The sequence below is a fragment of the Mustelus asterias genome, chromosome 1 (genome assembly GCF_964213995.1).
Source record: "Mustelus asterias chromosome 1, sMusAst1.hap1.1, whole genome shotgun sequence".
NCBI lineage: Eukaryota > Metazoa > Chordata > Chondrichthyes > Carcharhiniformes > Triakidae > Mustelus > Mustelus asterias.
In genome coordinates, this window is record NC_135801.1 from 30,812,129 (window position 1) to 30,828,577 (window position 16,449).

At 39.2% G+C, this 16,449-nt stretch overlaps 1 protein-coding gene across 5 annotated transcripts in view; it reads right to left on the bottom strand.

Moving 5' to 3' along the window:
• Positions 1–16,449, bottom strand: part of LOC144492705 (la-related protein 1B-like) — a 94,726-nt gene that overhangs the window by 6,053 nt on the left and 72,224 nt on the right. For 3 of the 5 annotated variants that reach the window (XM_078211064.1, XM_078211040.1, XM_078211048.1), the window contains 5 exons: positions 15,105–15,228; positions 11,436–11,644; positions 10,454–10,560; positions 6,794–6,954; positions 4,114–4,258 (listed from right to left, as the gene is read on the bottom strand). In XM_078211064.1, coding sequence (XP_078067190.1) covers positions 4,114–4,258; positions 6,794–6,954; positions 10,454–10,560; positions 11,436–11,644; positions 15,105–15,228 — 746 coding nt within the window. The remainder of the gene's footprint in view (positions 1–4,113; positions 4,259–6,793; positions 6,955–10,453; positions 10,561–11,435; positions 11,645–15,104; positions 15,229–16,449) is intronic. The other 2 variants (XM_078211073.1, XM_078211056.1) reach the window with 1 other exon arrangement.

The window sequence follows — 16,449 nt, forward strand, 5'->3', positions numbered from 1 at the left end:
CCACCAAAACAAATTTTTCTGATGGGATTCAGTAAGCAAGTCAGTTAGTAACCCCAGCATTTATTTTGTACAATGAAAGTCAGTTCTAAATGCATGCAATTTGCTCAGATTCTTCAACCGTAACAATTTACAACTTTTCTAGGTACCTATTCAGATTTTACCCAGACAATTAACACCAAAGGAAAAACATATTATTTGCTTCTCATTACTAATTAATTTTCTAGAGGCTTCAAAGTGACTTGGCCTGATGCATTATTTTCCAGCAAGTCAGACTGACCTCAAGGTGTGCCAATGCACTTTATAGTCAATAGAAGTACTTTAAATATAGACATTCTCGTCATGCATGAAATACAACAGCCAATTTGCAGACAGCAAGATTAAACAAACAGCAATACGATAATTCTTTGAAATGTCAACATTCACAATTAAGCCATCATCCCACAGGAGGGATATCTAGGTCAGTAGTAGTCAGGTAATTTCATAGTTTGCCTTCCATTATTTGCCCAGAGCAACAGTAAAACACAACGAACCAGCACAAACATTCCAAAGAAAGTAATGCTTGAATTTTTGAAGATCAAGTGCTCTGCTCACATCAGTGAATTAAATGAAATACAGTTAACAAAAATCTTTGCACCTTGTTTTACCAAATTAGGTGAAACTCAAACTTGAGGTACAAAAAAGTTTAAGATGGTATACTAATGTCTTAATTGTAGAAGAGCTTGGAAACACATCCTTAGATCCCTGAAGGTCACAGGACAGGTAATTAAGGTGGCAATCAGGACACCTGGCATATAGAGTACAACATAAGAAGTCTCACAACACCAGGTTAAAGTCCAACAGGTTTATTTGGTAGCAAATACCATAAGCTTTCGGAGCACTGCTCCTTCGTCAGAGGCTTCTTACTGTGTTCACCCCAGTCCAACGCCGGCATCTCCACATCATATAGAGTACAAAGCAGGGAGGTAAAACCAGAACTGTATAAAACACTAGTTAGACCACAGCTAGACGGTTTTAATCACTCACTGCATTACAACAAGGACTATAGAGGATAGAGGAGATTTTGAAAGGATGTTGCAGGAAGGCCTTCCTAGCTGTGCCTGCCCGGTGACTTTGTGTTCTGTGAATAAACCAAAGTTCTGAAGATAAATACTTAAAAGTTTCATGCCCCGTAAAAATAAAACTCTACTTTTCTGTTCTTATGACCAAAGTGAATAGTCTCCCTCATTCTTGTCCATTTGCCATGTTGCTGTCCACTCACTAAACCTGTCTATTCTTCGCAGCCTCAGTTTGTCATCCTCATAGCTTTTATTCCCATCTAAATTTGTATAGTCATCAGACTTGGTTACATAACTCGTGATCTCCTCATTAATATAGATTGTAAAGAACTGAGGTCCCAGCTGATGATTCTTGAAAACTGCCCTGTTTATCCCGACTCTCTGCTTCTTATCTGTTAACCAATCCTCTATCCACGCTAATATTAGCCCAACTCTAAGCCCTTATCTTGCTTACCAACCTTGTGTGCGGCATCTTATTAAATGCCTTTTGGAAATATAAGTACACTACAACTGGTTCTCCTGTATTTACTCTATTAGATACATCCTCAAAAGATTTCAATAAATTTGTCAAACATGATTTCCCTTTCATAAAATAATGTTGACTTTGACTGATTATACTATTATTTTCAAAGTGCACTGTCAGGACATCCATAATAGAATCCAGCACGTTTCCAATGACTAGGCTAACAAGCCTGTAAGTTGTGTGTTCTCTCTCCTTTTCTTTAATGGTGGTGCTACTACTTCTGCTAACTTCCAATCTGCTGGGGCTGTCGCAGAATCCAGGAAATTTTAGAAAATCACAAAACGTTTTAGCCCAGAGGATCTTTTCTATGAAACTAATTAAACTTCCTTCATTGTACAATACCAGATCTAAAGATAAAGTTATCTTTAATTGATTCCACCAAATCTTTTCAAAACGGTCACAAAAACATTCTACAAATTAATCTTCCAGACCATCTTTGCTAATTTGATTGGTCCAGTCTGTATGATTAAAGACCCCACAATTATTACACCTTTGTTGCAAGCTTCAATTATTTCTAGCTTAATGCTCTATTCAACAGGGGGAAGGGGGGGGGGGGGGGAAAGAGAGAGAAAGTATTCCCACAAGTGGTTTCAGAACCTTGTTTTCCCTAATATCAATTCTACTTCCTGATCTGAGCCGAGATCCTCTCTCACCAATGTCCTCATGTTATCCTTTACTCTCAGACTACTACTCTTCCTTTACCAGTCTGTCTTTTTGAAATGCGTTTCCTGGAATGTTTACTTTGGTCACCTTGTAACCACATTGTCATCTTAGATTTCTAAATTTCACTTCACCTGAACCCCCCACCTCTTAGTTTAAAATTCAATCCACATCCCTTGTTGGATTTGCCAGGGCACTGATCTCAAAGATTTGAATGGAGTCCATCCCAACAGAAAAGCTCCCCCAGTAATGGTGCCAGTGCCCCATGAACTAAATTCCTTCCTGCCCGACTCTTTGATCCACATGTTTAAATTCCCTAATCTGCTCAATCCTATGCCAAGGGATGGGTAACTCAAGATATCCCGAGATTATCACCATTTGAGGTTCTGCTTTAATTTAGATTCTAACTTCTCAAAGTCTCTTAATAAATCATTCTTAGTTCTTACATGAATTAGAACAACTGGATCCTCACACCACGTTCTTCCCTAGCCGTGAAGAGATGTCTCTAACTTGGACACTAAGCAGGCAACACAATCTTCTGAACTCCCAGTCCCAGCAGCAGAAAACAGCATCCACCCCATTGTCCCATATCATTGCCAAATTCCTTTATACGCTCTCCACCTGAGCGGCTTTCAGCTGTATGGTGCTATGATTAGTTTACCAGCTACCCTGCAGTTCTCTTCTTCATCCACAGAGGTAACAAGTACCTTGTATCTGCTCATCAAAGCCGAGGCTCACCAAGCCATAACTGCCCGACTTGCAGTCACAATCACTGACAAAACTCTAAAGGGACTGCCTCCTGGAACAAATGTTCAGGTAATCTCTGCCTCCCCGATGCTCCGCAATGTCTGCAGCTTGTACTCCCAACTCTCTGCCAAAGTTGAGCAGTAGATCTTATTGTAGATGTGGTTGTCCAATATCAAAATACTTTCCACAAACTCCTACATGTTGCTGTCATGCCACACTACCACTTCTATTCATTCGATGTAGGCATTGCTGGCCGGGTCAGCATTTATTGCCATCCTTAATTGCCCTCCAACTGAAAGGCTTGCTAGGCCATTTCAGAGAACATTTTAAGAGTCAACCACATTGCTGAGGATCTGGAGTCACATTTAGACTTGACCAGGTTAAGGACAGCAGATTTACTTCCTTAAAAGACATTGGTGAACCATAGAGTCATAGAGGTTTACGGCATGGAAACAGGCCCTTCGGCCCAACTTGTCCATGCTGCCATTTAAAAAAAAAACCCCTAAACTAATCCCAATTACCCACATTTGGCCCATATCCCTCTATACCCATCGTACCCATGTAAATGCTTTTTAAAAGATAAAATTGTACCCGCAACCAAATTGTACAACAACCATTTCATGGTCATCATTAGACTTCTAATTCCAGATTTTTATTGAGTTCAAATTCCATGATGGGATTTGAACCTAGTCCCTAGATCATTGCCCTGATTCTCTGGATTATTAGTCCAATGACTACTATTACACCACTGCCTTCCCTGATACGTCTGTCGCTCCTATTTATTTGATTTGTTAACTAGTTACTAATTTACTGAAGTAATGAAGCATCTGATTTTCACTGCTCCATCACTGTGCCTTCAGCTACCAATTTCTTCAGCTTTACCTCCTTCTTAACTCTCCCCACTTCATTTTCCTCCTTAATATGTCAATTTGATCAAGCTTCTGAGAACCTGTTCTAATATATTACAATGTCACATTCTGTTTTAAGCAGCACCAATGATATGCCCTGGAATGTTTTTTATACGTGCAAGTTTTTGTTACAGGAGAACCAATTTGATCTGTATCAACAACTGTGGTTTCTTGTTCTATACTTTGTTTTTTCATCTTCAACTATAACTGATTATTGTACCTGTAATTGTCTTTTGCATCCTCAAGAGACAGTTGTTTAAATTCTTCATACATCTTCCTGTTGAAGTGATCTCTGAGGAAGAAGGACCAGAAACGGAACAGCGTATTCATTTCCTGGGACTGGCCAATTCCTAATCTCTTCCTCTCTGAAAAGTGAAGATAATGCAATTAAATCTGTTGCATTGCCAATATCCTTTTAAAGTGAGCTTGAAAGAGCCTAGAAAATGGATGCTAGAACCAGAGTTGTAATGATTCAAACAGTGTAGTATTTTTTAATAACATGATTTTAAATGAAGTACATTAAAAATTGCACATAAATTGACTGATATGATGTGACTTTGTGATTGAAGACTATAGTCAGTAAACAAAACTGGTTACAATCACCCACATTTCCAGGTTTTCTGATTGTTTTACCCTTCTTTGACATTGCCTGTATTCAGTAGTTAAATTGCATAAGCTGATGATATTGATCATAATTACCATGAAAATGACCCAATGGGAAATGCTGTGAACCGATGATTTGGAAGCAGGAGTAGGCCACTTGGCCCCTCAAGCCTGCTCTGCCAATTAGACCATGGCTGATCTGATTGCCACCTCAGCTCCACTTTCCAACCTATAGCTTTCACCCACTTGCTCATCAAGAATTTCCGTACCTCTATCTTAAAAATATTCAAGACTCCGCTCCCACTGCCTTTTCAGGAAGAGTCTACAAAAGATTCATGACCCTCAGAAAATATTACTCATCTGCCTTAAATGATAACCCCTTATTTTTATAGTGATTTCTGGTTCTAGATTCTCCCACAAGAGGAAACATCCTTTCCACTTCTACTCTGTCAAGATCCCTCAGGATCTTATATGTTTTAATCAAGCCGCACTCTCCCAAACTCCAACAGATACAAGTCTAACCTATTCAACCATTCTAGGTATTAGTCTGGTAAACCTTCCCCAAATTCTTCCAGTGCATTCACATCCTTTCTTAAAAAATGAGACCAATATTGTATGCAGTATTCCAGAAATGGTCTCACCAATGCCCTTCATAACTGGAGGATAACAGCTCTACCTTTTGTATTCAATTCCCCTCACAATAACCAATAAATTGGCTGCACTTGCACACTGACCCTTTGTGATTCATGCACGAGGACACGCAGACCCCATGGCATCTCAAAGTTCTGCATTCTCTTACTATTTGGATAGTATGCTTTTTATATTGTTCCTGCCAAAATAGACAATTTCACATTTTCCCATATGAAGCTCCATTTGCCAGATCTTTGCCCACTCACTTAACATATCTATGTCCCTTTCTGTCTCCCTCCCTTTATCAAATAAACACTCAGTATCCTTATGGCCTCTTCACAACTTATTTCACTATTTTAGTATCAGCAAATTTCAGTCTTTTCATCCAAGTAATTGATATAAATTGTAAAATGCTGAGGCCCCAACACTAATCCCTATGGCACATACTTGTTACATCTTGATAGCCAGAAAAAGACATATTTATGCCTCCTCTCTGCTGCCTGTTAACTAGTCAATCTTCTGTTCATGCTTAAATACTACCCCCTACATCAGCACCTTATCAAATGCCTTCTGGAAATTTAAGGACAATACATCCACAAGTTCCCCTTTATCCACAACACATGGCACTTCTCCAAAGAGCTCTAATAATTGGTTGAACACGATTGCCCTCTCTCAAAACCATGTTGACTCTGCCTGATTATCTTGATTGTTTTTCTAAATGCCCTAATATAAAAAGGTATTTAATAACATTTTCCCTTCAGCAGACATTAAGCTAACTGGCCTGTAGTTTCCCGCTTTTTGTTTCCCTTTTTGAATAAAGGAGTCACATGTGCCATTTTCCAATCTAATGGAACCATCCCCAGCTATAGGGAATTTTGGAAAATTTAAAATGCATCAACTACCTCACTAGCCACCTCCTTTAAGACCCTAGAACGAAGTCCATTAGGATCCATGATTTGACAGTCAGCAGCTCCAACAATTTGTACATTAATATCTTATTCATTTACTTATTTGTATCACAAGTAGGCTTACATTAACACTGCAATTAAGTTACTGTGAAAATCCCAAAGTTGCCACATGCCGGCGCCTCTTCAGGTACACTGAGGGAGAATTTAGCATGGCCAATCAACCTAACCTGCACATCTTTGGACTGTGGGAGGAAACCGGAGCACCCGGAGGAAACCCACACAGACATGGGGAGACTATGCAGACTCTGCACGGACAGTGGCCCAAGCCGGGGATTGAACTCAGGTCACTGGCGCTGTGAGGCAGCAGTGCCAACAACTGTGCTGCCTTCATGATCTGTGGGATACTGCCAATCTAGTCTTAGTTATCTGTAAAAAGCCACAGCTAAAAATTTAATATTGGAGCCTTAAATCAAGAAAAGCAGTTTTTATTGGATTAGAACACAGGTGCCAAGAGTATTTGTTTTTACTTGCTACATCACCCAAAAATACCTATTTTGTGACAACTTGTCAGGTTAAGATATTTTCTTCAATTGTACATTGGAAAAAAACCATTAAGATAATTTCTTTTAAAGCTGATATCTTGAAATGAAAAACATTGCACAAACTCTAGTAGAACCGTTACTATGTTTGATGAATGTCCTGTGTGTGTGTTATGGTCAGACGATCCCACCTCCCCTTAAAACAAGGAAACAGGCTCACCATTTAAACACCTCCGACGATATTTGTGGTAAACTTGTTGGGTGAAGCCATTTTCTCTTAAAAGCTCATGGGAGGGATGCTGGAACTTGGGTAGAGAGTTTGGTGTACAGCCATAACTTCCAACAAATGGTGTGCCTTCTGAAGGGCTGGCATTGGAACTACTAAAAAAAATGAAAGCAATGTCAAAGCTAGGAATTTAATTTTATTTTCCCCACAACATTGTCTCTAATCATATTTCTTGTGAATCAAATGCTGAAGCCGGTTTGTCATTTCTCCACTTTACAGGCAGGAGATTTCCCAGTCTGTGCTGGTTTTCTCAGCAAAATTAGTCAGAAATTAAACAAACCTGCACACACACGTGCAGAGTTTTATGTGCGAAGTACATTCAATACCACCTTGTGCGCCCGCTTAAAAAATATTTTACCAGAAGTTGGTCCCACCCACAAAATCGGCAACACCCTTAGATCAAAATTTTCTCCATAGGTTACCACTAATTGGAGTCATTCATAGGCCTTCAAGGAGGCATAAAATTAAAAAGGCAGAATGCCACCAATAAACACAATTTAAAAGTCTTTAAATGGTTTTATATTTATGAAGAAACTATAACCTGTAAATGGTTCTGTATATTTATCATTTTCAGTTATTAAAAAATAGGTTAATCGTAAGTGGTGGACTAGATGCTGATTAAATATTTTGATTTTAGAAATATAGGAATGGGAGTAGGTCAATTAACACCTCAAGCCTGTTCTGGTTTCAATCAGATCATGGGCAAACTGCAACTAACTCTATGCACCCTTCTTTGTCCCATATCCCTTCATAACTTTGGTAAACAAAAAATCTATTGACCTCAAGATTTGAAATTTAACCATTGATTTAGCAACAACTGCTGATAGTGGAAGAGTTCTTGACTTCTACCACCTTGTAGATGTGTAGAAGAGCCAACCAGCAGAAATAGTTTCTCTGAACTATCTAATTTGGTTTCCATAATATCTTAAACTTGTATCTCTTTGTGGTGTTCCACCCCCAGAACTGCTCACAATGCTCCAGGTGTGATCCAGGGCTTTATATAACTGGAGCATAACTTCTAGCTCCTTGTCATAGAATCTCTACAGTGCAGAAAGGGGCCATTGGCCCATCGAGCTGCACCGACAACAGTCCCACTCGGGCACTATCCCCATAACCCCCTGCTAATCTCCCTGACACAGAGAGGCAATTGAGCATGGCCAATCAACCTAACCTGCACTGGTTGATTAGCCATGCTCAATTGCCTCAGTGTCAGGGAGATTAGCAGGGGGTTATGGGGATAGGGCCTGAGTGGGACTGTTGTCGAATGTGATAGTAATGAAAATAAGATTTGGTAAAATAATCTTTGGACTGTGGGAGGAAAACGGAGCACCTGGAGGAAACCCACACAGACATGTGGAGAACGTGCAAATACCACAGTTACCCGAGGCTGGAATTGAACCCGCAGTGCTAGCCACTGTGCCACCGTGCTGCCCTCATATTCTATTTCTTTAGATATCAAAGCCAACAATCCATTAGCCCCTTTGCTTATTTTCAATACATTTTTTAAAATATACTGGACCGCTGCTACCCCCAAATCTTTTTAGATCTCCATGGTTTCTAACTTTTCACCATTTACAAAGTTCCCTGTTCTATCCTTCTTAGTTCCAAATTGATGGCCTCACATTTGCTGACAATGAAATCCACTTGCTACAATTTTACTCATTCCCTTAATCAATGTCATGCTTCTAAATACATCTCTTACAATGCTGCCCATTTGTGTCATTAGCAAACCCAAATATGTGGCTCTCTCATCATCTAAGCCAGTGGTTCCCAAACTTTTTCCACTGGGCCACACTTTCGGAATAAAAATTTGCTCGTGCCACACCAAATTTTTTATTGATAAGAAATACACTCAAAAACAAAAAAAACCTCCTAGCAGTGCTTGATTCATAACATAGAACACAACTACTTTATAATATGATCATGGGACATCCAGAAAGTATGAAACAATGCTTGTTTAAACCATGTTTAAATGTTTCTTTGATTGTCCTCGAATCCTCCCGCCACACTTGCCATCCTCTCTCGCTGCACCCTTTGGGAACCACTGATCTAAGCTCTTAAAAAGTGCTTAGTAAGGACGCTAAACAAAAATTCTTGTTGGACACACTTACAAATCATGTCCTCTCCATTATCTCTACTTGGTCAATTTTACTCATCCAATTTCCTAACAAAGATCAACACTTGTTAGTTAACTGTCCCTTATGAGGAACTTTTGATACTTTCTGGCAATTCAGAAAATGACATCCAGAGCCACTCCCTTGTCCACCATTTAGTTACCTCTTCAAAAGTAGGTTCAGTCATGTCCTACCCTTCCAAGCTTATGCTCTGATTCTCTCAATCCTATCCTTAGTTACAGATGCTAATAATTTCCCCATCAATAGACGTCAAGTTAACTAATCTATAATTCACTGGTATCCCTCTCTCCTCTATGCATAATTTTTCAGTCGAAAGAAATGGTTCCTAAAATCAAGAATTTGTGATAAATTTATTCTCAGTTATATTAATAAAAAGCTTCACCAAGTTACCACTCAAATATATCAAAGAATTATTTTAATTTTAAAAAATTGCATCAAGTCCTAAGTGCTGTCCAGCTACTCTGGTTTATGACAATATGCAAATTAGAAACCCAAAGGGAAAAAATATTTCTCTCAACTAGCATAATTCAGTGTAATTTGTACTCCGATCATGCTCCAAGTGAAAACTCCAGATCTCTATAGTGTGCGTGTATGTGTAACTTGCAGCAGTGGGTGTGCGATTGGCAGGACCTGAAGATCCCACTGGCTTGAAGAGCCAGAACATTCCAGCCAGCATTTCTAACAAATACTAGCCTCAAAGAAAGATCCATTAATCACTTTTCTATGATGCATCAGAGCAAGCAGTTGAGTTGTAAAATCCATAACTAAGCAAATGTCTCAAAACTGGTCAGAAATACATAACTTGGAATCATTTGTTTTTAACTTTCATGAAACTACTCATATTCAAGTAACTACTGAGCACCGCTGGGGAAGAGAAAATTTGGAATATTACCGATCACAAATAATTTATGCTTGTATTTCCTTCTGCTAAAGGAGTCTTTGTTAGTTTAGAATGGCATTTGCAAATTTGATGCTGATCTTCCAAAAACTTCAATTACTGTTCCACCATGGAGCTAGATTTTTCACACAGGCATCACCAAATACTAATACTCTTTGGGTTAAATAGATCTGCATATGTATGAATCACACATTTTTATTATTCATCAACAATACTTTCTGTAGCATAACTGAATATTTATGAACTCAGCATAAACACCAAATGATGGAACCTTCTGAGATTTAATACATCAATGTTGAGTCAAGTGAACATATGCAGTCTACTGATTATGCAATTACAATTGTCAATATTACAATTATTGTACATACGGTTGCGTTTTCTATTTTTATGGAAAACTAATGGAAATGCCATATGCATTTGATGTACAACAACAAATGATATTTGTAAAATTGATACAATGGTGCAAGTATCACAATATTGGTTTATAATTGCACTGGGTTTCTACATTTTATAAATAAAAATAATGCAGTATTAACAAATACTATAAACAAAAGTATTCACCTAACAGATGATGTTCTTGGTCTGTGTTCTTTTGAGTCCATAACCCAACCAATATGACACTCAAGTGGTGGATTTGAACTATGCCTTGTTTTCCTTTTCCTTGGTGTCTGCAATAAAAATCACCTGGAGTTAAAAACTACCAATAACTTAGCTTCTGCCTCAGTAAATTAACTTTACCCTAGTGCACACATTCACATCAGGTACTTGGGCCAAGTTACTGTGAGGTCAGAAAGGGCCTGAGGTAGAGAGATTATGAGGTTAAATAGGGATGTATTGCAAGACTAGTACTGTATAAAATGAATATGATAGTAATGAAATACATCTTGCTTTGAATTCATTTGAGTTTACAGCACAAATTCACAGGTAATAAAACAGTCTGAAAATACTAAATGGCTTAGCATTGCTAATTCAGGTTTTAAAGTTTACATTCTATTTTATGGAAATTTTCAAATCACCAACTGAATGAGGATTATCTTTTCTGTATTTCCTAGAAAGCCAATTCACTTTCTGAACAGAGAAAATAACATTTGGTAAAATAATGCTTTAGGAAGCTATAAATTATATTACACAACAGATGATTTAAGTTAGAGAAAAAAAATGAGACAAAGAAAGACACAAGGAAAGCAAAGCAAATGGCCACCACACCTAAAGGATAGCATCCAAATTGAGATACAAGATAACCAGCCTTATATCATTCCACACTCCTGAGCAATGATACAGTTGGGTTAGCGTCCACAGGAAAATGTGACCAAAATTTTACATATATAGTTTTTAAAATCATTCAATAGGCAAATAAATAAGACTGGACTAAAAGATAATGATAAAATGAGCACATCTTGCAAAGCATAGTTCTCATTAGCTGCCAATTGTGACATGGCATCACCTAGTATAGTTTAAGTGCATTCAGAATTTGGCCAAAATAATGCCAGGTAAAATCTTTACATATCATTTTATTTCTCTTAAAAATAAAAACACTTAATACCTCAATGTCTAAGGGCCGTCCTTCTTTGACAACAGGGTAGAACCGTGGTGTTTTATTGGGATCCTGTAGCCTAGGTGTACGTGGAGTCCTTGGGGTTCTGGCAGGACATACTGGAGATTCTGGTACAGTTGTCGGCAAAGAACGGGCTAGGTTCGATGGTGGGGCTTCAGCAACACCAAACAGCTTGTTGGCTAACTCTTCAGCATAATCTGTCAGACACAAGCAATTCAAGATTTCTTTCTGTAAACGTACGGTTTTGTTTTAAATAGTAACAAAGGTTCTCCGTAATACAGAAAAAATTGACCATTTAAATACCAGACTTTGCTAGCATTCCGATTCTGCTCTTCTCAAAGCAAAGGTTTTCTGTTTTAGTATACTTATGTTTCACCACCCTTGAGCAGTTTACAATCAGTTAGATTTTACTTGCAGTAAAATAGAGGGTGCAAGGGTAACAAGAAACCACGTGATAATTGCCAATAGGATTGATCGAAATCTGTCTATGCCCTGACCGGCACTGAATATTTTTGAAAGTGACAGGAAATTTGAGAAAGCTTTTTTTTTAAAAGTTCATTTATTAGTGTCACAAGTAGGCCTATGTTAACACTGCAATGAAGTCACTGTGCTAAAAATTCTCCCTCAGTGTATCTGAACAGACGCTAGAGTGAGGCAATTAGGGGATTTTCACAGTACCTTAATTGCAGTGAAAATGTAAGCCTACTTGTGACTAATAAATAAACTTTACTTTAATTCCCTAGTTGCCACACTCCGGCACCTATTCGGATACACGGAGGGAGAATTTAGCATGGTCAATGCACTGTACCAGCTCGTCTTTTGGACTGTGGAAGGAAACTGGAGCAACCTGGAGGAAACCCATACAGACATGGGGAGAACGTGCAGACTCCGCACAGACAGTGACCCCAGCTGGGAATCGAACCTGGGTCCCTGGCGCTGAGAGGCAGCAGTGTTAATCACCGTGCCAATTCCTTTTTGGAAACTTGGATTGAATTTGCCTCCACCATCCTCAGGCAGTGCCATTCCCAAACTCATAACCGTCTGCGTAAAAAAAGTTTTGCATCACCAACAATTCTGCTAATTATCCCAAATACAACCCCTCCAGACTGCAGCCCCTCTGTGTATGGGAATAGTTTCCTCCATACACTTTGTTTGGACCCTTCATAATCTCAAACATCTCCATTAATTTTCTCAACCCATTCTTCTCCAAAAATGGCCCTCATCACTGGAACCATTCTCATTTAATCTTTCCTGCACCCACTTTAAAGCCCTTACATTTTTCCTAAAATGCAGTGCCCAGATACAAAAATCCAGCATGTGGAGAAGGTGTTACACAATGATTTATCATAACTTCCTTAATTTTGTATTCTTACAAAACAGAGGATCTCCTTTATGCTCCTTTTACAAATGTATTCTTTCATGGGATGTGAGTGTTGCTGACAAGGTCAGCATCTATTACCTCTTGAACAGGACAGCTCACTAAGCATTTCGGAGAGCAGGGCGTTGGGGAGTCAGGTTGAGAGTCTTATGACAGAATAGCCAGCCTTATTATTACAAGAGCCAGCTCTTGTAATAACGGCATTGAAATTGTAATCAATGACAGCCTCAAATGCTGATGTTAAGGGATTTAGGGATGGTAACACATTTGATTGTGAAAGGAGGCAATTGTGGGATACGGTCACTATGTGGCACTTGTGCAGCACATACAGAACTTGCCACTTATCAGCCCAAGCCGGAATGCTTTATGTACAGGTGGACCACTTCACTGAGAAATTTATATTAGCTTGATTGAAGTCTCCCATTAAAATAACTTTCCCATTTTTGTTGATGGTCATTGCCTGGCTTGAATGGTGCTTGAAACTTTATCAGTCAAAACCTGAATGCTGTTTGGATTGCTTCATTATTTGAAAAATCACAAATGGAACTGATCACTGTGTTATCAACAATAAACAGTCCCATTTCTGACCATATGCTGGCATAAAGTCATTAATAAAGCAGCCGATGATGATTGGGCCCAGGTTACTATCCTGAGAAACTCCTGCAGCAACATCCTGGAGGCTGCCACATCTTCCTTTGTGTTAAGGGTGATTCCAACTACTGTAGAGTTTTCTCAAATCCCACTGGATTCCTTGGTGCTAAACCCGGTTGCCTTGATCACTCTCACCTCATTTCTGGAATTCAACTCTTTTGTCCATGATTGCACAAAAGCTGTAATGAGATCTGGAGCAAAGTGGTCTTGGCAGAACACAAACTAGCCACCACTGAGCAAGTGATGCTTGATAGCACTGTTAATGATTCCTTCCATTGCTGTGATGATTGATAGTAGACGGAGGGGATAGTAATTTATCAGGTTGGATTGGTCTCGCTTTTTGTGGACAGGACATACCTGCACAATTTGCCACCTTTCAGGTAGTGCTGAAGCTGTTTTAAAGCAGATTGGCAGGAAACATTGCTAAATCCAGAGCAGTCTGCAGCAGCATAGCTTGGATGTTGCCAGTACTCATCTATTCCAATTGCTATATACAACGCATTCAGGCATTTTCGAGATCACTTAAGTGAACTGAGTTTGTCTAAAATCAATGATGGTGGGGACCAATATTCCCTCTAAGCTGCATGGCCACACAGCAACCCGAAACTTAGTGCATAAATTGGTCCCTTTAAACTATGGCACACGCGTGGCCACAAAGAATCTAAAGGGCCCATGTACCTAAACAACTGGCCAAGCGCTACATCGAAGTCTCCAACCAGAGTATATATTTTGCCCCATGTGGTGTTCAACATGGAGTACTTGTGAAGTGGTTGACAGAGGGTGATAAATGGTAATCAGTGGGAAACTGCCATATCAATGGTTTACCTGGAGCCATGAAATTTCATGGGGTCTGAGCATCAAGGACTCCCAGGACCACATTCACCTGACTGTTCACACCACTGCTATGTCAGTCCCGACACTGGCCAGGGCATACCAAGGGATGTTAGGCACTGGCTGACAGTCATACTTAGAAAATTATACTGGTGTCAGCCTATTGCTTGACCAGTCTGTGGATAACCGTCCCCATTTCAGCCCCAGACACCAAGATGTTGCTGAGGATAACTTGGCACGATTGTTGTATCCAAATTTTGATGCCTAGATTACTGCTAAATGATGGCCAAACCAATAAACGGGTTTTTTACGGATACCAACATTTTATTCCAAGCTCATTTAGTTATTATTTAAATTCAATTCAGATTTATAAACTGTGCAATTTTGATTGTGTTCTCTGAATCACTAACCCAGCAGCTCAATAACATTACTGCAATCCTGTGTTATTTATTGCTTCATAGATCCTTATACAATCAAAAAGTTTCAGTTTCTGCTAGCCTGCCAAACAAACAATGATGAAATAAATATTGCAGATATTTGATCCATTTTCGTTAAAGCCACAAAAACAGAAGAGATCAATTTGCATTATAGATACAATGCAGGAACTGTGATCTAGTCCAAGTAAACTCGCAAACAGAATTTACTTTAAAATAAAAGTAGATGTCACCCATCACTTCTTGTGCATTTAAATTCAACTAATGAACTTGCTCAAGAGTTATTTATCATGAAGAGGAAACTGGAATCAGACATTCTCCAATTAAGAAATTGATATTTGCTATAAACTAGATTGATCTTACCTTGTTGGGCCTTTGGTGGTGCAGGAGGTACCTCCTGGTTTGGGTCAACTGGTGGTTCAGGTGCGAGGGTATCAAAATGTTCTTTACTGATCACATTCAACTTCTTAAAATTCTCAATTTCTTGCTATACCATAAGCAGAAAAACACACGAGTTATATTGGGAAAAAGTTCAATTGAGTGGTGGTTTATTTGCTTACATGGAGGTTAAAAGCCTACTAGGACTAAAAATGGGCCAAATGACCGGTTTTCGGGTTGTAATTTATGTATTTTATGCATACTGATCAGACTGGTCCGTAGCTACCACATTCTGAACAATCTGTTTAAAGTTTATAAGTTTATTAGTGTCACAAATAAGCTTACATTAACACGGCAATGAAGTTACTGTGAAAATCGCCTAGTCGTCACACTCCGGTGCCTATTCAGGTACACTGAGGGAAAATTTAGCATGGCCAATGCACTTAGCCAGCACGTCTTTTGGATCGTGGGAGGAAACCGGAGCACCCAGAGAGAACCCACGCAGACACATGGAGAATGTGCAGACTCCACACAGACAGTGACCCAAGCTAGGAATCGAACCCGGGTCCCCGGCGCTGTGAGGTAGCAGCACCAAACACTGTGCCACCGTGTTGGTCATCAGAGAGCACCACAAAATCAATTAGACCATTTTAGTTTTCTTTATAACAATCATGGCAGCTCTTGCATTACACCTGTTCTGAACCTCTCTCTTCTTGTGACCTGACTGGCCACAGACATCAAGTTTCATTCTCCCTGGTTTCCTTGCTCTACAGAATTTGGCTTCAAATAGTGAGCTGCAAAGGGGCTGTAACACCTACTACCTCTGCTGTTCACCCTGCTGCTTGCAATCAGACTAACTCCTTCCCACTCTTGGTTTCCTGCTCAAGGTGGTGAAGTTAGGTAGTGGTGGGGGGCAGGAACCAAGTGATCACAATTTCCTTCTTCATTATGAAGATCAATATTACAACCAAAATTTCCAAGTTAGATATGGATACTTCCCATGGACTGTTATGCGAGTAAAGTGGTTACTGTATTCCTCTGGCATTAGCATTTACAAGGAAATGCAATGCAGCATATTTGAGCAGAATTAAAGAGTAAAACATGCAATGACACTGGATAATTTTGGCCAATAAAATTTAGCGATGTGAATTCTACCCTGCTATTAAAACATCAATTAAAACTCAAATATTGGAAAAGAAAAGCAGTGTGAGAAAGCAGCACTTGATGCTAAAACAGCTTATGAAAAAAATTAGGCCTCCAAACTGTTGCCTTAGGTTAGATCTACAACTTCACATCTGATCTCCTTCCCAAGGAGCTGATCTAGTACTAT